At 33.7% G+C, this 22,508-nt stretch overlaps 1 protein-coding gene across 3 annotated transcripts; it reads right to left on the bottom strand.

Annotated features, from left to right (window-relative positions):
• Positions 1-234: 234 nt before the first annotated feature.
• LOC126914990 (uncharacterized) lies at positions 235-20,815 on the bottom strand. Of its 3 annotated transcripts, none has more exons than XM_050719320.1 (28): positions 20,527-20,815; positions 17,523-17,981; positions 16,862-17,215; positions 16,327-16,498; positions 15,883-16,161; positions 14,444-15,502; positions 13,293-13,442; positions 12,778-13,170; positions 11,822-12,574; positions 11,046-11,137; positions 10,672-10,820; positions 10,125-10,235; positions 9,048-9,392; positions 8,330-8,544; positions 7,993-8,105; positions 7,662-7,806; positions 7,427-7,527; positions 7,162-7,337; positions 6,737-7,023; positions 6,395-6,602; positions 6,095-6,278; positions 4,451-4,663; positions 3,872-3,997; positions 2,907-3,068; positions 2,384-2,533; positions 1,918-2,149; positions 992-1,171; positions 235-564 (listed from the first exon to the last, which is right to left on the bottom strand). In XM_050719320.1, exons 1-28 carry the CDS (start codon positions 20,539-20,541, stop codon positions 428-430), a joined length of 6,960 nt encoding a protein of 2,319 aa, XP_050575277.1. In that variant the 5' UTR covers positions 20,542-20,815; the 3' UTR covers positions 235-427. The 3 variants fall into 3 exon arrangements, with proteins under 3 accessions (XP_050575277.1, XP_050575276.1, XP_050575278.1); XM_050719319.1 differs by lacking the exon at positions 20,527-20,815 and adding an exon at positions 20,355-20,520; XM_050719321.1 differs by lacking the exons at positions 11,822-12,574; positions 12,778-13,170; positions 13,293-13,442; positions 20,527-20,815 and adding an exon at positions 20,355-20,520.
• Between the last annotated feature and the right edge of the window lie 1,693 nt (positions 20,816-22,508).

Raw genomic sequence — 22,508 nt, 5'->3', positions numbered from 1 at the left:
GTTAGACAATTTTAAATTATTTATAGCGACCAAAACTTTTTAAAGAAATTTAATTTATTATTATTTAAATTAGTCTTTTCAATTTTATGACCAATTTTCTTCTGAATATTTTCATACCGCACTTTGTCGATGCGAATTCGTGCCAAACTTTGCAACAGATAAATTTGTTTCTTATCTTATAAATGTTTGTTGAAAATTAATATTAAATAATGACGAATTAATATATTACACAAATTGTACAAATAATTATAGAAATTCTTTATTGCTATTAAAGTCAGACTACTTAAATAATTAATAACGTTTAATATATATCTACAATGTTAATAAGTGTACGATTTAAATATCGCAGACATTTTGTTCGGGTATTTTACGGAACAATTTTTGTCAGCAAAATCGTGGCACAATTTTAGAAATTCCCAATTAGTTTCTATCTTCCTGCAAGAGAGTCTTTAATTTTTCGATCGATCCATTGACGATAATGAGAAACCCGAACATAAACACCAGGCTTATTGGCTCTTCCACAGTGTTGTCCCCAACTCGTAAGTCCATACAACGTGAAAGCTCCTACATCGAAAGAAAAAAACAAAAAGAAGAAAGACTAATAAATACATTGTTTTACTAATGTTACTGGGAATTCAATTTGACTATATAAAATATTGATTCTACTATAGTGATTGAATGAAACAGGATAATATTTCTAATAAAAGATTCATTCCTTAAAAACAGAAGACTCGAATTAAACATTGTAGATCTTTTAATATTCAGTTAGCTTTGATTTAGCAGAATACATTTTCACTGATTTGTTGCTCATAAAGCACACAGTGGCTTGACAATAAACATTCAACTAGACGTATTTACTATTAAAAATATTACTTTTAAAACGTACTTTATAAATGTATGTAAAATACGAACTTTTTAAATAGTCGTTTCGCTCTATATCGGATACAACATGGAAAAGTTTCATTAATTTGTCAAACTTTCGTAACATTACCGTTGTGTAAGCACACCAATGGTCCACCAGAGTCTCCGTCGCAGGTGTCAATACCCTCATCGAGGTATCCGGCACAAACCATTCCATCGCTGATTGCACCCTCGCCATAAACGTGTCCGGCACGACACACGGACTGATCTAATAACGGTATCCAGCCGTATCTCAGATCTTTGGAATGAGCTATACAACAAGCGAGCAACATATTACAGTCTCGAAGGAAATCCTCGAGTTCGTAGAAAATTATTTTAGACTCAATTTGAAGCTGATTATCCATTGAAGCGAGAAAAAATAATTTCGTATCAATAGTTAAAGAATTCACGCTAAAATTTTCTCTGAATTTTCCTTTGATATTACTTCGTACCTCTGGAATTTAATTTAATAGCAGCTTGATGATTTTATTTTAATCGTTAACCTAATAGTTGATCCATATATTATTACCAATTCTAATATTTTATACCATTTATAACACGTAAATATACATTATAGTAGTTTTAATATACGTATGCTTTTTAAATAATTTTTATTTTCAAACAGATAATATAATATAATATAAACGTATTTTCTCTATATTTTATATTTCTATATTTTTTTTAAATTGCATGTTACTGAGCATTTCAATATTGAAATTAATTGACTGTTATCTTACTGGTATATATAGTTCATCATTAAGAAAGAAGGCTTACAATAGTCTTGTAAAATGCTAAAAAATGAATTATTATCAAAAATTGAAAGATAAATTATTTCGTCAACTGATTTATTATTATAATATCGTGAATCTAATAATTTATTCACTTTTTATTTACATCTTATTTCGTATTTATATTACTTGAGTCCAATGTAACTAAAATTTATTTATTTTTGATGGTAAATCTAATTAAGGAACCATCCACTTAACAGGCTATTGATATCTTTAACGCGCCACTCACTTGATTTCCCAGTCTCGATGCTGCCAAATCCACTAATGCTGCAATTAAGACCTGCCGGATACTCGGTGTTCTCGGATGGCAGGCAAATTGGCATAACATTCTTGCCAAGAGGAATTCCTCGCTTCTTCAGCAACACGAGAGCGATGTCGTTGTTCATTCGATGCCCTTTACGGAACTCTTCGTGAACGTAATAATCTTCGATATCGGCGTCGATTTCAGTTCCTTCCGTAATCTTTACGTATTCACATAATCATTACAAAACGTATTTATAATATATTCCAACGTGATTTAAACGCATATTTTAACATGAAAGTTATTTAATTAAAAGATTGTGTAGTGCTTCTTTCATGATGTTAACACTGTTAATTTTATATTTGAAGAATTATTAAATACGAAAGTATTTAAGTAATTTTTCTAATAAATAATTTTTACCTAGGAAGCACTCAGAATGAAAGATTTTAATTACCTCTGTATTGTAATCGCCAGCACGAACGAAATAGGTCCCTTTATTGTATCCTTCCAAGCAATGTGCGGCGGTGAGCACATGCAACGGAGAAACAATCACCGCTCCACACCAATGATTCGATTTACTATGTCCTCGTACACGTATACTGGCCTACGAATATTGACAAAAAAATGTTAAAAAGTTACAATAACAATATTCCACTGTTTATAAAAAGATTTATTTTTATATCTGTGCTTAATTCTATAAATTCAGATGTTCGTAAGTGGTATTCGAAAAACAGCGAAAAGAAAAGAAATTTTAAGGGAAGAGAAATTGATTACTACAAATTTGTGACACGCAAATTCTATTTAGAATTAATCTGTTTTCATAACTTAATAATGTAAAATTATTCAGAATTATCCAAATTTTAATCGATTCAAATTTAAAATCGAATACTCTATCAAAATGCGAGTTAGTTGACATTTGTTAGTTTTAACGTTAGTAAAACGTAGCTTCTTTCGACTAAGGAAAAAGTCCAATGTACCTGCCAAGGATAGGATCCTTTCGGTGCAATGTTACCTCGCACCACCTTTTCGAATATAAGATCCTCATCCTCATTGAAGTCTTTAAATCGCCTACCGCAATTGCTCGGAAGTATATCATTGATGTCCTTCTCTGGCAAACGCGACACAGTCTCCCAGTGCAACTGCAATTATTTATTCGGTGATTGCATTCGTGGATTAAGCGGACAAAGGAGATAATTAAGGTCAAGGATTCAAGTAAACAAGCCTCGTAATCGTTGCGTAAGCTCATCATTTATTGAACTAAGATTAAGTGTGCTATCGATCGTTTACAAATCTCTCGATAGTTTACTATTACAACATAGCACCGATTGAGCCATTGAGTATTTTCTTTTTATACTTTAAAAATTATAATAAAATTACATCATAACATTAAAAACAGAAATATGTCAAATTAATTAATAATTAACTAGTATTACATTATACAAAACTAAGTTTCATTATTGAACTAAGTATTAAGTAACTTTAACATTTAACCTACTATAAGAGTAAATGTTTATGAAATTACTTTTATACAATCCAAGTTTCCTTCTGATCGTATATGAAATTTGTTTTTTTTTTTTTTAATTAAATCATGAATGTTAGTCTCTATGTTAAAGAATAAAATTAAATTAATTTTCTAATCTTTAATTTAGCTATTGAACCTTGTCTACGCAAGAGTAAATGTTTCTGCAGCCACTTTTATAAAATGCAAGTCGCAAGTTTGATTGTACAAATTATTAATATAAATTTAACTTTACGTATAAGTCTCTACGCCAAGAAATAAGATTAAATTACGAATTGATTGACTAATTTTTAATTTGTTCGCAGCACAGCCATCACTTTAACGTCTACAGCCAGTAAAGTATTTGATTAAATATACATCGAAGGAAATTACGATCTGACTTAGAATTTACGGCCTCTGTCGAGAGAGAATGTTTCAATTTACCTTGGAATCGTTAACGTCTCCAGGTGTACAAATCACACCTGCGTCCTCGTCGTGATTGCAATTATGTTGACCCCAGTGATTGTGCTCGCATCGATACAGCTGGGTCTCGTTTCCGTAACAGAAAACCTTAATCCGAAAAATGTTACACTTAAATAAAATTAAACACGACCAAGAAAGTGTAAATTGCGAATTTTTACAATTTACAAACTAACAACACCTTGCACTAACATGGAGCAAATTAGTAACAACGAAGAAATATTCCTATCTTTTAAATTGTACAATTATGTAAGTGACAATAAGAAAGTAAAAATTTAAAGACGGTAGAAAGAAAATATAAATATATGTACACTGAGATGAGTGAAATTATTCTTGAAAAATAATATTCGATATGAAGTAGTATAAATATAAAAAGGACTTAATAAAGAAGCTACGTGTTATTAGTACAAAACGAAGGACTGCGTATTACCTAAATTAATTGATAATTGATAGAAATAAATGCTTAGAATTTATCTGATATATATTAGAATATTGTGATAATTAAAAAGCTTCCAACACTGGTCTTCGTTCGACAAAACTTACTTCATCCAGCCAAATTGGTCCTTCTCCTGGACCAAAGTAGCCGTCTTTCTTTGAAGTTGCAGGTCCACCGTATCCCAAGGATCTACAAATCACCGTCGCAGTTGCAATTGAGAAATCGTCGTCACAAACGGTACCCCATATACCATGATGACGAACTTCGACCCTTCCTTCGAGTGGCGAACTTCCATTCGCCAAACGTATCTCGAATGGTGCCTAAAATGAACATTTACGCAAAAGATTTTAAGAATTACGATTAATACAATTCTATAAAAACATTATTAATATCCGTATATACAACATCAGTATTTTCTTTCTTCTTATTTAATAGAATCTGAAATCTGGTAGAATCATAATTCGCTGTCGTGTTGAAATATTGCAAAAACCATCTAAATTAAAACTCTTAATACTCTAAATTGAGTATTTTCAAAAACGTATAGATAATTAATAAAACCCTAAGTGAAAAAGAATCTTAACTCCTTATATACTCCACTACATTATTCAAAGCGAATAAAACTCGTCTAAATTAAAACTTCCACCTACTATCCCAATCTCTACACTTACAAACCATCATGGTACAACATATTTCGCGAGAACATACACGCGATCCATATTTCTCGCAAATATTACCCTCAAAATTGATTCGTCGTACCAAATCATTCGTACTGTCAAATTCATTTTTCAATCACCAGCCAATTTCACGTATAGAGTCACAGAACAGTGCCACCAACGTTGCAAGAAGCAGAAAAGCTTTCACTTTAAAATGCTTTTTGTTTCAAGTCGACAGGTCTTTCCATTCCTGAGATATCGCCGTTCAAAGCGAGGTGTAATTTTTGCCGCTTTATGCTTCTGCCTCGCTCGCACTGTCGGACCTCTCACTCGCACGCTTCACTGACCTGACTCACGAGTGGGCCACGTGCGCTGGTCAGCGACAGACGTTTAGCCCGCTTTTTTCGCTACTGCCGGCCGGGCGTACGCATTGCCACGAAAAAAAGTAGGTCACACCGTCTCCAAGGATTTTAAATCCCATTCATATCATATGTTTTGTACGGTATACTTTAAAACGTTATATCTCCGGAACGAATTAAAGAATCGATTTGAAACAAAATGGATTTTCAAGAGCATATCTTCCTCTATCTGCTGAGTATGATACGTTATTGGTTTTTATCTTTTTATGAAGGTTTTTCTATAACCTGGGTTAATCTTATATCGAGGGGTTATATCTCCGGAACAAATTAAGATATCGATTTGAAATAAAATGAGTCTTCTAGAATACATTTTTCTATACCGGAGAACGATAAGCTATATTTTTTTCTTTTTTTTGCTTTTTATTTTTGCAAAAGTTTTTTATGATCGCAGATAATATTATATCGAAAGTAGGTTTACCAGTATTTTTTAACGCGTAAAGTTTCTGTGCTGATTAAAAAAATTGCTACGGGCAATAAAGACCTTTACAGGCTGTATTAACAATAAAATTATCGATGAATGAAGCGCACAATTTGTGCGAAAGAAGACAAGACGAATGAAGTAGGAAAAAATAAATAACGCGAAGGAAAAAGGTATCTTCGTATAAATAGTAACTTCCAATAAACGTCCAAATTTTTGGATATCAAAATTTACGTTTACAAATTCCCCAATTCTACTCACGTCGCAATGTTCAGCACTCTCATCCGAACCATCTGGACAGTCGACAACCTCGTCGCATATAAACGCGGTTGGAATACACGCCGGACTTTTGTCGCACTTCCAGTGACCCTCCTGACAAGTATTAACAGCAGTCTTACAAACGATACCTACTGCTTCTTCTGGTTGACAATTATGCACACCCCAGCTATAAAATGAATCAGAATTTTTATTTAGAAATTCAAACAATTGAATTTTTTACTTAATCAAATTTTCTAGAGTTTCTAAGTGATTTATATAGGGTATGTTTTAAATTAAAATTACCCATCAAAATCGCATTCACGTAAAGAAGTCTCGTTGCCTCGACATTTCAATTGGTCTACCATGAATCTGGTGGCTGGATTCATATTTCCAAAGAATCCCCCTGGCGTAACTTCCAGAGCACCAAGACCAAAACCAAGCTCTTTGCAAATTACCTCGGCATCGATCATTCCAAACCCATCGTCGCACACTTGTCCCCAAACACCCAAAACTGTAAATATTTTTTTTTACGTATAGTGAAGGGTTGATTTTAAAATAGATAAATCTTTTAGGAAATATTATTTTTTGTCATTTTTATACCTGATCATCTTCAGCGTAAAATTCAGTGCACAGTGATTTACTTACTTTTAACTTCAACTCTGCCTTCGTAATCATTTTCCGAGCCAGCCAGCCGAATCTGATAATCTAAATTTTCTACGGTACAAATGCTTTCATCGCTACGATCATTGCAGTCATTTTTTCCATTGCACACTTGTGTTTTATTTATGCACTTGCGGTTCTCACACACGAACATTCCATTGCAATCGATGCTTCTATCCTTCATTTCATAGTAATCATATTCTTTGTTAGGTTGCAAGGATCCTGTCATTCCCACGTTGCTGTCGCTTAACAGACAAATATTTCCTGCCGCCCTGGAAGTAAAATATATTTTTAAAATATTGAAAATTGTACACTGTATGTTTATATATATATATATTGTGCAATTTTTAAAGTTCAATTGTTCCTACTATGGCAAATTTGGACTTAACGGTTAGTAACCTTGTACTTACTTATGTGCAAAGGATCGGCAGGTAAAATCAGCCTCTTTGCATCTGAGAGCGCACGTCTTCAACGGTGTGTTCAACCACTTTTGAACGTCGTACCCTTCTAATTTGTGCTCGGAATACTTTTGAAAAAAGTCCATGTGCGAAACGCAATCTCTCTCGTCTGCTCCATTTGTGCAATCCTTGAAATATACCGAAGGTCAATATATATTGCTAATTCATACCACTGTTACTTAATTTCGATTCTATTTTAGTATGGTATATTATGTACTTCTTCTCCATCGCAAACCCATGGTGAAGGAATACACTCTTCCGGCATACATTCGAAATGCTTAGGCTTGCATCGACCCGTTGCAACTGATCTCTGAGAACCTGGAGAAATAATTGAACTTAGACGTTAAAAATAAGACGTACAAAAAACCTGACATATGGAATTATTAAACATAATATTAGCAATGAAAATTAAAAATTAATATAACTACGAAATTTTATTATACAAAGCACACCTGTATTTCCACAGGGTGGGATATCACAATGCTCTTGTTCTCCGCGTGATCCCGTGTAACACCATGGCCTATTTTCTCTGTTCGGATTTGGATTTCTACAGTAGTTGTGGCTTTTCAATTTTTCTCGTACATCTTGATTAAGAACCTAAGACACACAATTTATTGTAACTCCCACGTACGTTGTAATCATAAAAGAAACATAAATCGTAATAGAATGTAACGTATGATTAAGTATCTAAAATAATCATTTCTTATTTCTCAGACTTAGATGAAGAAGAGTAGAAAAATATAAAATATCGTGGAAGTAGGTGTAACGAATATAAAAACTAACACGAATTGCGAGTGAGTGAGCAACTCTCGGATCACTCCATGACAAGCAATCCTTCCCTGACGCTGACACATTCGCAGTTCCAGCATACTGATTTCCTTTTCCATAAATGCAACCTAAAAAGAATGAGTAAAAGCTAAATACGATCAACAGAGAAAAATAATTAACGAACTGAAGCAAATATTAATTTATAATAATTCATAATAATAATTATTTTATTTTAATTAAGAAAGTCCTCTCACTGTTACAAGCATAAAATTTCCGTATACATCTTCGGCTAAATAGTTAATTGAGAATCAAAAGGCCAGTTAATGTATTAATTAAAAAGTAAAGTTCGTACCAATGTCGTCGTAGGGCCTCTCGCAAATGTAAGAGTGACCTTTAGCAGAGGAAGCACAGTCCTCGGCATCCCAAAAGAAGTAATCGGCAAGGCAAGTCGAGTCTGGCCTCTCGTGACATGGAAATTTGCGCTTCATTACGATACAAAGAGGGCGAATACCCGTGAACGGAGGGTGTTTCTTGTCCTCCATCCAACCAGGCCACCATTTCGTAAACCTAGTTACAATTAATTGCTATATGATGTCGACAACTGTGGGTACAATGTTCGTATTTGTGAAATAGTTGAATTCCTCGTTTCAAAATTAAATAAACATCGCAACATCGATTTTTAACTTATGATCTTAAAACATATCCATTTAATTTTGATTTGAATTTTACGAATGATAAGACAACGGATTGACTTGATAACACAAGTTGTACAGTGTACTTATACGTTTGAAAAGAATTGCAAGCCATTGCCAAAAAATACCTGTAGGCAAAAATTCAAATTTTTAAGGAAGAAACCAAATGTATATGAAGAAAGTTTTTAAGATTTTGAAATTTCAGGCAAGAAGACTTGATGAGGATTCAGAATTCGAAAAATTGCAAACTCTTACAAGAATTTATAAACTGTATCGTAATTCGATGTAAACCACGTTCTCGAACTTAGTCGTTTGATGGAAAAATATCGACCCTTGTTGGATGAAATGTAATTTTAAAAATCAAAATAAATAATGTACCTAAATTTCGCGCGAGAAGAATCTTCCCAAAGCCACAGGGTACGATTCAGAGTAGTCAAACCAATTCCGGAAGTCATTATCGACGTGACTTCCGGTCGCGTTTGCAAGACCCATTCAGAAATGAAATTGTTCTCCGCTTGACTGGTAATATCGATGAGTCGTGACTGTCTCTGCGTGCAATAATCGAACGCTTCCTGGTGGTTTAAACCACTCTCCGGTTCAGCTAAGTGATAACATTGTCCTTCGTATGGTATCTCATCCTTACGACAGTGAGAAACTCGATTTAGTACGCATCTTACACCAATCGCGTCCCTCTCCACACGACATTTTTGCTCATGAGTAAATCTGGAAGACGAAGAATAAAATTTTTGTGTTATTGGTTCAAAAAATGTATATTTAATAATAAATGTTCGGAGATCATAGAGAAAAGCAAATTGTAAAAATCTTGGATCAATTTGATTGATTTAGAATTATATAAATCCTTTTAGACATATTGATTATATGTAAAGTTGCCTCTCGTTTATTATAATACCCAAAATTAAGAAATTTTTTTTAAATAACGCCAGTGATCGTTTGATTTTGTAGAGTTACCCTGATAATATGATTTAAATATTGCAATACGCTGTTAAGATGGATATGAAAAATTAATTTTATCTTCAAGGACCAACTTCAAAAATGTTCCCAGTCTTGATACTGGAATAACTAAACATATTGCATTTACAATTATGTAATATTTAAAAATCATCCATAATTACTATTATTATCGCATCAAATCTAAACAGAGAATTTTTAACGCAATAAAACGTCATAAAATCGAAACAAGTACTGTAGACATAAGAACTACAAGCAATAAATCTGTCTTCTAAATAAATATTTTTTGTCGAAATTCACAACTCAGCGATGAAATTTCTCAATTCCAGATTACATTTTCAAAAATGTTTTCTCGAAATTTCTAAGAACGTATCATTCGTAATATCCTCCAACGATTTACGCAATATTTATTTGGAATATCAGCGACGTCAGAAGTTTCTTATCTGAAAAAGATAGCAAAGAATCGTCATCGACATGGCGCCTTACTTGCACGATTGAAATTTGCCCTCGTTGCCTTGACACGAGACAGAATTTGCGGCGATCCAAGTTGGCACTCCGTTTCGAATATTTCTCCCTTGCCAAGCCATCTCGGCGCCTCTGTAAAGAACAACGGAATTTTTATCACTTCGCGTTCACGCATTCATGTATTCCATGTTGTTGCAGAATTTCATATGAGCAACATACATTTTAACAAATTATTCTTATATGGTACATCGTTATACTGTATGTGATATATTGAAGAATTTTTGAAAACGGAGAATGTAAATGTAAATCGAAGATATACATACGCAATATAAATGAGCGTGATAAAGAACGCGAAATAAAATCAGAATTCTTATAGAATTCTTATAAATGCAGAAGTAATTTCCACTGTCGTGCAACTTATGTTAGTATAAAGTGAAAGATAGAAAATAAACAACATTTTTATAGTATTATAAATTTAGGAATGTTTCTCAGTACCTTAGAATTTAAGTAAATATAAAAGGAGAATGGGAAATAAATTTTATCAATTTAAAGGTATATTATAAAATACCTGTAATATCCAAGTTGTTTGCATACAACATGCGCTTCCTTCAAAGTCCAGCTGTTTCTCGCATCGCAAACGATTCCCCAACCAGGATTCGTACCTTGAACTTCAACGTATCCATCGTGAGGACCAGAACCCCCTCTAAGTCGAATCACCTGAGAATACGCAAATTATATTACTAAGAATAAGATACATTCACAAGTTGAAAAACATTCGTAGAATTTGAAGAAAATATTTTCACTTAACCATACAGTAACAAAACGCATAATAGAAGCAAATATTGTTTTATACGTTGAAAATTAATTACATGCTGTATCTCAAGAATAAAATATTTATATAATAATGATCGTAATGTTGGTAAAAACATTGCTAAATCATACCTGGCCGGAAATTGGTGTTGGCAAAGTAGTCTTTTTGGAGTGATCTATCGGTTCTACTGGTGGAATGTAGTACGATGGGAATGGTGGTTCTTCTGTAAAATAATATTTCCATTTTAAGTATTGCATTGTGATTTATAAAACTTTGGGACAACAATACCTTATCATTTTTAAGAATATAATACATAGTCGAAAGTTTCTGTATTTAAATTAATCGATAGTATTATTTAAGATATCCCATAAGTATAACGAGATATGTATCAATCTTTTCTCTTTCTTTTTTTTTTTTTTGTCTCGGTACATTAATTGAGAATAAAATTACCGAAACCAAAAAATTAAATAATCAACTTATAAACTATCATATGCACTAGAATGTTATTAAAATTTCAAATTGTTTCAAGCGCAATGTCAAAAGATCATTCCGAAAGCAACTCATGCCAAAAGCCAATCAATTATTTAGGAAACTCAATTGTATAAAATGTAAATCAAGAACTTACCTATATCTTGCTGAATTTCTAGTTGAAACGACTGTAATCTTCTTTAAAAACATAAATCAATAGATTGCGGACTTTTATACAATTTCATTTTTGTTTACGAATAGGACTAGTGAAGTGAAACCTACACATCAATTTGTTTCGTCTATTAGAAATTATGACGAATACTTCGCTTTGGATATTTTATACATTTTTGTATGTTACATGCATCTCTGAGTTTTTACGCTGTTAAATTCGTCATAAATGCATAAAAATCCGCGACCTGTAAATCAACGTTAAACTTACTTTCTTCAAACGGGGCGGCCTCGATATTAAAAAGATCTAGATCCAAATTCTTCTTATTAATTTTCATAACAACGGTAGACTCGGTAGCAGCCTGAGTTTTATTCTCATAAACCAATATCGGCTTCCAAACTTTCTTATCGTCCAACACGTCCACGTCGGGTTCGTAATCAGGCTCAATGATATCTGGATAATCGTTGCTCGGAGGATTTTCATTTTCTATCCACACAGTAGGCAGGTTCGAATCAGTCGTCGTAATTATTTTATCTTCAGCTGCATCGGTACTCTTCTTTTTCTTCTGCGGTGGAGTTGACGCGTACGTCTCTGGAATTCGTTGAGTCGTACTACTGACAGTGGAAGGCAAATCACTGGATCGATCACTGGATTCTTCGTACGGTGGTTCGAGATTACTCGATGGAACGAGTGGATATTGGCCAGTGACGTTTGGTATGAAATTTGGAGGAGTCAGTTGATTTCTGATTGTAAAATTTGGATTAAAATCGTGGTCTGTTGGTTCGACGAGCGGTGGCTGAAGTTCGAAGGATGGAGCAGGTGGATGTTGCCAACCAATGGAAAACGTTTTGTTTGTCTGAACAGGTTCATATGGCGGTTGCAAATAGATAGATGGTACTGATGGATAATAATTATCGCTTCGTGAGAAATTTACTAAAAGAGGAAAGAGCAAGGACCAGTTGAGAGTTGGATATGGTGGCTGAAGATTCGATGATGGCACGAACACGTGGTTGTAATTAGTACCTGTTAAATAGAGGCCATTTGTTACCGCGTTTCAGGTCTTTTGACGTTTCTGTATCGTGTTATCTTTACAGCAAGAGTGCAACATGAGAATTAAAAATAATAATCTACGAATTCTATAATTCTAATTGAATTTCGACAATAAAGAGAAATCGCGTTGATTTATATTATCATGAAAAGATTAACGAATTAAAAATAAATATTACCGGATCCTGATAAATCTCTAGAACTCGTAAAATTCATGTAATTCGTCAATTTTGGACGTCGAGGATTATTCCCGTAAGAATATGTATTTTGAGTTTGTGACTCGTCATTGGATTCAGGTGGACGATTAACTGAAGTAATAGGTGGTGGTTGAAGAACTGCAGGTGGTATGTGATCAAAATTCGTCATTTGAGAGTTAACGTAGAGATTCTCATCGTTTTTGCTGAATTCATTCGGCCCATGAAGATCATTCGGTCTGTAGGTTCTCGTTTTCGAATGGCCTTGATTCACTTCGATTTCTTTCGTAATAAAATGGCCTCTCGTGCCATTTATATTCACGTATATGCCATTTGGATAAGCAAGTTTCGTTGAATTGAACGAAACAGTTTTTACTCCTACAATAAAAATTGATAAAATTATACAGAGGGAAATTATCGATCCGTTTTGTTACGAACTGTTCAAATGTCAAGTGCTATTCGAACTTCAAAGGGTTAAAGTACATTAAAATGTACCCTACCTGGCCCATGTTGCCCTTTACCATGCAGAAAGATATTCATTTTCGACGCCCATGCATCTAACTTTGAATCTGCTTGCTTATCAGCTGTGCTCTGATAAATATTTGTTCTAGATCCCCAATCACGAACTTTGCCATCCTCGTTAGTAGGACCTGAAAGAAAAGATATTCTTAAAATTGTTTATTATTTTATGTTACTTACCCAGAAACAGTAACAACTTCAAAACACCCAGCAAGGCAATATATTGACAAACACGTATGTTGTTTGTTTCCCCTCTTTCCGACATCTTCATTCAATCGCGTGATTTGTTATAAAAAAAAGTATAAATACAGTTTAAATAATTATATTATTTTGTTATAGTTTGTTAAAATACTTACCTGCTTTATGGCAATCGTAAAATCGATCAACATCTTGACTCGCCCAAAATAAAGATTATAGTAATGAGTTATAGTATCGTAATTTTACTTACGACTTATTGCAAGAGAATTCCTTTATTCCAATGTTTTTACCTAAACTTTTTAGTCGTAAGATTTTTTTATTTTAGTGAATGACTAATAAATCAGTATGATTCAATGATAAATAAGAATTGAACGCTCATACTCATAATGCAACAAAACATGCTACAAGAATAATAACCCTCATGCATCAGGCCCTATGTGGATTTTTATTTCACTTAAACATGCTTCATTCGAAAGCTCCAGAAAGCAAAATATTCGAGCAAAAAGTGAATAAACAAATGATCGTTAAGTAATAAACATAACAATGCCGAACAGATATTGGAACAATTAATAGAAAATAAATAAAATATCTCATATATGTACGCAGTATCTATATGCGTGTAACTTTTGTATACATTTTTAAATTCGTTTTAAAATTCGATATAATCACGATAATCGTGTCTAGAGTGCGAATGTTTATGGATTTATGGGAAATTTCAAAGTGTACAAATGTACAGAACGATAATATACAAAGATATATAAAATGTCCACAATATACCTAGTGGGTGACGATTTTCAAAAAAATGTTGTATAACGTACGATGTATAGTCATAAAAATTTTCTATAGTAAGCATACAAATACTTTTACGAGCCACTGTGTCAGTCAATCAACCCACATCACACAAAGTTTGAAGAAAAAAACAATTAAAAATCACCTTGATCCCAGCGTCGATTCTGATTCTGATTTGGCATCTGTCCTGGACCGTATTGACTCCAACTGCTAAGATTAAACCTATTTCCTGTTGGCACTGGTTGCCAGCTTGTCCTATTCTCCACAGTTTGTACATTGAATCTCGAATTGTCATCCACTGACGATTGAGAGTTACCATCAACGTAAACGTTTGGGATGACCGTTTGATCAGATCCCGACTGAGGGAATTCAGGACTATTTCTCCCATACTCCTGCCTGTTAGGTGTGAACTCTTGGCCTTGATTCACATTAACATGACCTCTATTAGGTGAATAATCAAATCTTCCATCGAAAGTCTTATGGTCCTCAGTCTGATCAAAAGGAGGCCGTTGCGTCTGTTGACCGGATTCTTCTCCATGCCATGGAAAACTAGGAACAATCTCTGGTATACCTTTGTTATTATGATGATAATGATGATGCTCGTGTTGATATCCGTGATTAGAAGGCCAGTTTCCAGTCTCACTTTCTTGGTCTCCAGGTCTTTGGGGAAACGAGTGACCGTTTGGAGGCGCAGGCTGCTGTGATTCAGTGTTTTTATTGGGATCATAAATTGGTCCGTGCGGATAGTGATGGTGATGATGATAATGGTGATGAGGCCTATTATTATAATTGTTCTGATCAATCGGTCCGTGATCGTGATGGTGCCATTGGAAGTATGGGTAGCCTGAAGTTGATGTATGTGCTTGAACTTTGTGCCGATGGTGTTCATTAGAAGATCCATAATGTGTGTTGGTATTAGTAGGAGGTTGGCCTTGAGAATAGGGTGGCATGGCAGTCGTCCAAGCACCTGGTTTCCAGCTTGGTATCCACGTCGGTCTTAAAGAATCCCAATCTGTTCCTGAAGGAGTTATTGTTACTGGATGATTGGAATAACCGTGTGAGTAACCTGGTCTGTAATGACCCTGTGATGTATGGTTGTGATGGTTAGTATACTGCCAAGTACTGGAGTCTGTGGAACCGTGGGACGACCAGGGTTTGAAGGTGGTTTGTGAACCGACTGAGTGTTGCGTTTGCGATGGTTTATCTGCGTTAAAATAAATTGTATGTTTATTGTACTTTATAGGAGAGTATTGCTTACTATTAAAAAGAGGGTTGAAATAGTTTTGAATTAATGAATTAAGTAGTATAATTTTATTAAATAAAATAACGATAGGTAAAATAACAAATAATAATTATAAATAAAATTAAATAGTATAACTTTTAGGATCAATGCTAACAAATATCTCGAATTTGACAATTTTCGAAATATGCCACTCTTCTAATAAACAGACCAATCCCTTGTGAATACTAGGATGTCATTGCATTAATATTGGTATAATTGATATAGTGGTATAATATTAGTATAATACCAATATGGAATAATATTAAAGTACTTATAATATGGTTTATAATAATATAGTATACCTTTGCTGCAACCAGGTACATTGTACGGCCAATCGCAAACAGAAATTGCAGGATTGAAGGCTGTACCGGGTCCACAATCCATGATAAATGTTCCACCTTTCATACATTGAAGAAATTTCTTACATGTATCTGGATGGGGCAGCAATCCTGTATAATCAACAGGACAAGAGATTTTCCTCGGCTGTTCAGTTGTATGGGATTGCAGTCTTCCGTTTTCATAGTCTTCGTAATCGGGAGGAACCATTGGTGTCGTAACCTCTTCTTTAGATTTTAGAGCATCTATTTGCCAAAGGGTTATTGATATTCTTGAATGAATTCTTAATATTGATTCATTGTCTATGTTATTGAGTTAATACACACGAGAAATGTCGTTTCTCTGAAGTTCCAAACTTTTATATTTAAATTTTTAGTCTAATATATTTTTATAACTGTATATTTTATTACCTTCGCAGCCTCTTACGTTGTGTGGCCAATCACAGACACTTATGGAAGGATTGAACACAGTACCAGGACCACAATCCATAATATACGTAGCCCCGTTAACACATTGTAAGAATTTTGTGCAATCCGAGGCATGTGCTATCAAACCTGTTGTATATGGTGGACATCGTGGTTCCTGTAATTAAAATTTAGTATCACTTCCTAATTATTTAGAAATTATATTCTGAAAGTAGGCGTTTCAATCTTCAATTAATTATTCCTAAATAATTTGAATAAAATTTCTTTTAATTTTGCAGTAAATTTTCGTAAACATAATCAAAAGTTCTATTATTACTGACAGATATAATAGACTAAATCTTCTCTCCTAAAACAAACTTTACAATTAATATTTTGTAATTTTTAAAGTGACTGAAATACACCTTAGTTAATTAATTTTATACTAATATTTTTTTCAAATTAATTTGAATAATTCAGCAATCATCGATAGCATTTTTTACCAACTAAACGAATTACTTATTTGGAGGTGTTAATTACCGACCTGTGGTCTTCCGTGCCCGCTGTAATCCTGATGACTACCGGACAACAATGGCTCGCGATTTCCTGAAGAATCCAAATGCTCATTCGATGGAAAATCAGCCACTTCTCCGCCATAACACTTGACTTTGTGCGGAAAATCGCATTCCAAGGTGTCTGGATTGAAAAGAGTACCAGGAGCACATGGTTGAACAAAAGCTCTACCCTTCCAACAGTTTACGAAGAATTTACAATCAGGAGGATATACGAATTGCCCGGTGGAATCGAGTTCCGGACATTGGACACCCCTTTTAACATCGTATCGAGCCACTGTAGATTTTTGAATCGTTGAAATAAGAATTTTTTCTTTCCGGGGTTTCTGGAAAAATTATACAAAGTTTGCAATTATACTCTTAAAGAATATATTCCTCTTTAGATGTTCCTTTCTGTAAAGAATTTAATGTTTTAAGACAGAAAATAAAAAATAGATTATAAAAATTGTAGAGAGTTTTCCGAAACTTGAAATCCTTTCTTAATATTAAAAATTTGGAATTTAAGCAATTGACTCCAGAGGAAGAAGATAATATTTCAATATCATTAAGAGAAGAGAAGATTCTCTAAAAACTAGAGTCTTTTTGCAATGTTTAAAATTCAGAATGTAAATAAGAAAAAAGTGAATGTATTACCGTGCTATCAGGAGGTACTCCTTCGTAAAAATCCTGGTCATCCTTTATTGTTGTCTGGAAATCATTTCCTTTCGAGGCTTCCTGTTTCTCCCCTTTATCCTTTCCCTCTTCCAAACCATCAGAATCCGGAAAATGTTTTTTATTTTCTTGTTGCTCGAACTGACCGTACTCGAAGGAAGAACCAGCATGTTGATCAAAATTTGTCGTACTTTGAGAATCATCTGCGACCTCTGTCCTTTGCTCGATGTCACTTCCCTGATTTCTTCTCCAAGGACTCCACGTTTTTGCTTCAGCGTCTATCACATACGGTTCGCTGGAAGCAGGATTTTCTCCATCCTTCTGCCATTTTGGAGAACGCGATAAATCTTCGTTGGAATCGACTTTGCCAGGTGTATACCAAGGAAGCACTGACTCTCTTCGTTTCGGCGGTTTTGTCGTTATTTCTCTGCGATCGTAGATCTATTTGTAAACGAAAAATTAAGGAAAATGTGTGAAATAAATTATGAAATATCGCATTAACACTGCTGCGGTCCTTCGACGTTTATGTTGCAATTTAGCACTTGTTTTGACATGGGAAATTTAATTCTTTTAAGATGGAAGAAGCACGTAATAAACGTAGAATGTATTGCCATAAGAAAGAAGATATACGCAGATAGTAATATGCCTGAAATTGTAAAATCGAGAAAATATTGATGAGTAATAATCCTTAGACCAAATATTAATCTCATTTAATCTGATCAGCTTGAATCTTTTATTTTCCTAAATTAATTATTACATGTATAATGTATTAATAAGAATTTGATTTGACATTAAGACAGATATGTAAAAAAATGTATATATTGTTATTAAAATATTTTGTAAACAATGGTAGATTTATGTCAGATAATAATGAAGTATTTTAAGAAATTACACATCAAATACGCCACATTATACGATTTACAAACTTGATGAATTTCGAATTAATGTCACTTAATCAATTTCCAGCTTTATAACGATTGTTCACAACAAGAGACAATATTATGTGAAATCAAATATTATTACACGATTACTATATTTCACTTTGCTTTGAATTTTTTATTAAACAAATATAATCACAGAGACGAATAAAGTGAATCATCATTGAGATTCACTACCAGAAACATCTCATATTATATTTTTCTGTTTTAATCGTTGGAGACTACATTCTTTACTTTTATCATCCACCTTATCAGCGCTTATCTCGTCAATACACATTAATAAGCTACTTCTTTTCTACGACGATCATCAGTGCGAACGAAAAACAGGAACTGCGTAGAAGTATACGTAAAACAACACATTGTCGTGATTTAAATCTCTTTCAAGAATGAAATTTTAATTTACGCTACATGTATTTTAATTTAATCGTTTAATTGTAAAATAACCATTTTGTGAACTTCAGATTTTATTCTTTGTAATATTTTCGCTCGTTATTCGGCAGAACTATCACATTTGTCAATTCTTGACTTCAAATACACCAAGTTCACAGGAAAACACCTAACTATTAAAACATCATAAATTGCTCATAACTATTTTTAAAATTTCAAATTCATTCTTTGCAATATTTTTTTCCTTTCCAATAAAATCCTTGATAAACTTTTTTTACCAATCTTTTACTACTTACAAATTATTTTAAATACTTCCTCAAAATTGACAAGAAGAAGAAACCGAAAGAAACTCCTCCAAAACGAGTCAGAAAAAAATTATTCAACTGTACCAGAAAAAAATGTAGGAAGAAGACAGGAATAAAAAATCTTTTCTTAAATCATACGCAATATTTATACATTACGGTTCATAATTATTCGAACGACTTCAAAAATTAATGGGCATTGTTTAAATAATTGATGTTTAGGATGTTGGATAATTTTTAACCAATGATACGACCAAAATAGAATCTAACAATTTTACTTTACAGACTACGAAAGTTTGTATAAATTCATATTTTTACAAAAGAAAATAACAAAATGAAGCCTAGACAGGTTTGTTTCATCCATTGAATTTTGTAACAAATAACTGGATATTTTATATATTTTTTTATATCGCGTTGTTGGGAAAATTCATAGAGAAATTTAAAAACAATTTTAGATACAATAACATAAGTATATAACTTTTTTCTTAGTTTTACCCTACGTGGAAAATGATTTGGTGAGACCTTTTCCGTAAAACTTTTCGTTCTTTTTAGCAACATACCTTTTGTACATTTCTCTACCGTTAAAAGAATTTTATAAAAATCAGAAAAAACATTACGTTCATCCAATTAACATATAATGCTATACTTTTCATTGATCCACACACACAAACTGTATTGTTTTAGCGAAGAATAAAATCTTTTAGCTGAACAAGAAGTAATATTTCTGTTTGATTATACAATTTCAATATTCTAGCAAACGAAACTAAATAATTCCAACTCCATTAAACGCAACACAAAATATGTATATCGATTGGCAAAAGTATTACAAATTTTCCAAACAATTCAGTGCCCTTAAATTTCCCATAAATGAATAAACATCCACGGTCTAATAATTATATTATAATTATAACACACAAACACGTCACGTTACAGCAAAACATGAGTACATTATTTATCATGCGTTACATTGTATACAATAATAATATAAGAATAAAAAGAAAGTAATTTATAATTTAATAGACGTGTCATTCGAATAATAACGAGCGGTACCGTACACGTGACCACATCAGAGAAAATCGGCTCTTGGAACAGACGACGATCTTCCGGTGAGGTGTTAAAATCACGTGACCGTCCAAGTATCAATCCAATGGTAAAGAACAAGAGAAGAAGGGAGAAAGAGCACGTACCGCGTGTGTGACAACGATGACAAAACAGAGAACAGCTAGAGCAACGAGAAAACGACCGGTATACCGCGACATCATCCTCGACGCTTTGACGATACTGCTGGCATTACGGCAAGCTGACCCGGTTTTCCTTATGAAACTGTAGTTCGCGTTCACAATTGCGTCCCATACTTACCCAGAAGCTGCACATAGTCGGCGTACTTCGGAGAAAACGAGCTACGCCACGATGAACGGAAAGGGTTATCGGTCGCAGAGGTCGAGGGTCAATGCAGAAATCAGCCGCTGGGAAAAAGAATCTCAAGCTGACGCAAAGGAACGAGCAAGATGAGGAATAATCGAAACGGTTCGAGTGAGACCGACTGACACAACTGGAGGAAAAGGGAAAAGCTTCATTGCGTTGGGTTGAAGGAAGACGAACGAACGTGCTTTTATCAACATGCTAATAAAGCGAGTGCACACAGAACTGTTTGCCAATTGACTGCAGAGTGAACAAATTGGCCCTCGTTGACAACGATCAGACTCGAGGGCTGATAAAGAGGCCGACTGTGTGGCTGCAAACACTACACCAGCGGAAATACGAAAGGAGAAAGAGATGGAGATGATGATTCACTTTTACTTTTTAAGGGTTTATTCTAGTCGTGTTACATTTTCATGAAGCGGATGTACGATAGACGAACGAATGATCGTTCGAGTGAATCGATCTTTTAAGCTTCTTCGGTGGAAATAGAGAGCCTGATGATGAAATAGCTAGGTCGCTAATTGTCATGTCATAGACAAAGATATATCGTAGAGTACCTCGAATCCATTCAAATATGATTCGATACTTGGAACGTTTGAAAATCATGAACTGTAGGTCTTCGTTAGTCTTTAAGATTTTGATGAGTCTTGATTATTGTTAGTGATTACAGTTAATACTTTATACGAGTATATTATACATGGCTTTTCGATATATCATATTTTATATAATATCGTAAATTTATTTTCGATATTATAAGTATATAATATAAATACTATAATACTATTAACAACATACAATTGAAACGTTTTAAGATTCATCAGAACTGTGAGGACTGAAAACTTGATATAACTTCGGATCTTCAGACTCAACATTAAAAACTGACAGGACTCGAAAATGTTTTACATATCAAATTATATACAAAATGATTCGCATTTCGTTTCCAGCATTGAAAATCTTCGAATCTCGTCGAAATTGAGATTTAAACTTGCATCGATAATGGATCGATGCCACTCCCAATATCTCCCTTAAAATCTTTTAAGTAGCCGTTTCCTCAGTCGAAACATTTCTAATTTTCTGCTCGACTGATTTTACGGCCTTGCTATTTCACCAGGAGGGGCTATACTTCTTTGGCGAACGAAGACCACAATCGACGAATCCGCGTGCTTGATGCGAACAGGTGCCGGCCGCAGGGTCGAACACGTAAGTGGACATACAACTTCCTAAGTTGCACACGCCTTTCCGACATACCAAATATTTCGTACAGTCTCCTGGATATGGCAGCACGTCGAACTCTTTCCCTTCCTGTGAATAAACAAGTACAATGATAGAAATTGTGGTTGGGGATAAAGCATTAAAAATATTCGTGAGAAGAAATAGTACGGTAGAACTCCACTTATCTGAACTCTGTTTATCGAAACAAAATTTTAATTAATGTTCGATTACTTGATCCAATCGTGTTTTTTATTCGGAACAAATTTGTATAATTATAAATATGTATAATTTCCCATCTTATGTACGTATATGAGGAAGGATTTCTTAAAATATTAAGAATTTTGTCGCCTGTTAAAACAAGAGATTGACTTAATTAAATTGCTATCAGTTATATCCACTCGTTTGAACTTCTATTTATATGTGAGTGTGTAAAAGAAGAGTAATAAGTAATGGAGGAAATAAAATTCAGTCAAATGAACTGTTCTTGCTTCAACGAGTTTACATAAATGGAATTCTGCAGTAATATTATCTTGATTATGTCCTGCTTCAGCACTGAAACTGAAAAACACGTCAAAATGACAAATTACATGTCTTTTTGGCAAACATTTAATTTACATTTTAAAGAATTATTAAAAATTATTGCTAGAATATTAGTAGAGATTATTATTTACGGATTACATACATATATACAGGTGCATTTAGAAAAA

This window comes from Bombus affinis, chromosome 3 (assembly GCF_024516045.1).
Source record: "Bombus affinis isolate iyBomAffi1 chromosome 3, iyBomAffi1.2, whole genome shotgun sequence".
Taxonomy (NCBI): Eukaryota; Metazoa; Arthropoda; class Insecta; order Hymenoptera; family Apidae; genus Bombus; species Bombus affinis.
Note: the sequence above shows the minus strand (reverse complement) of the source record. Positions and strands in the feature narration are given on the sequence as shown.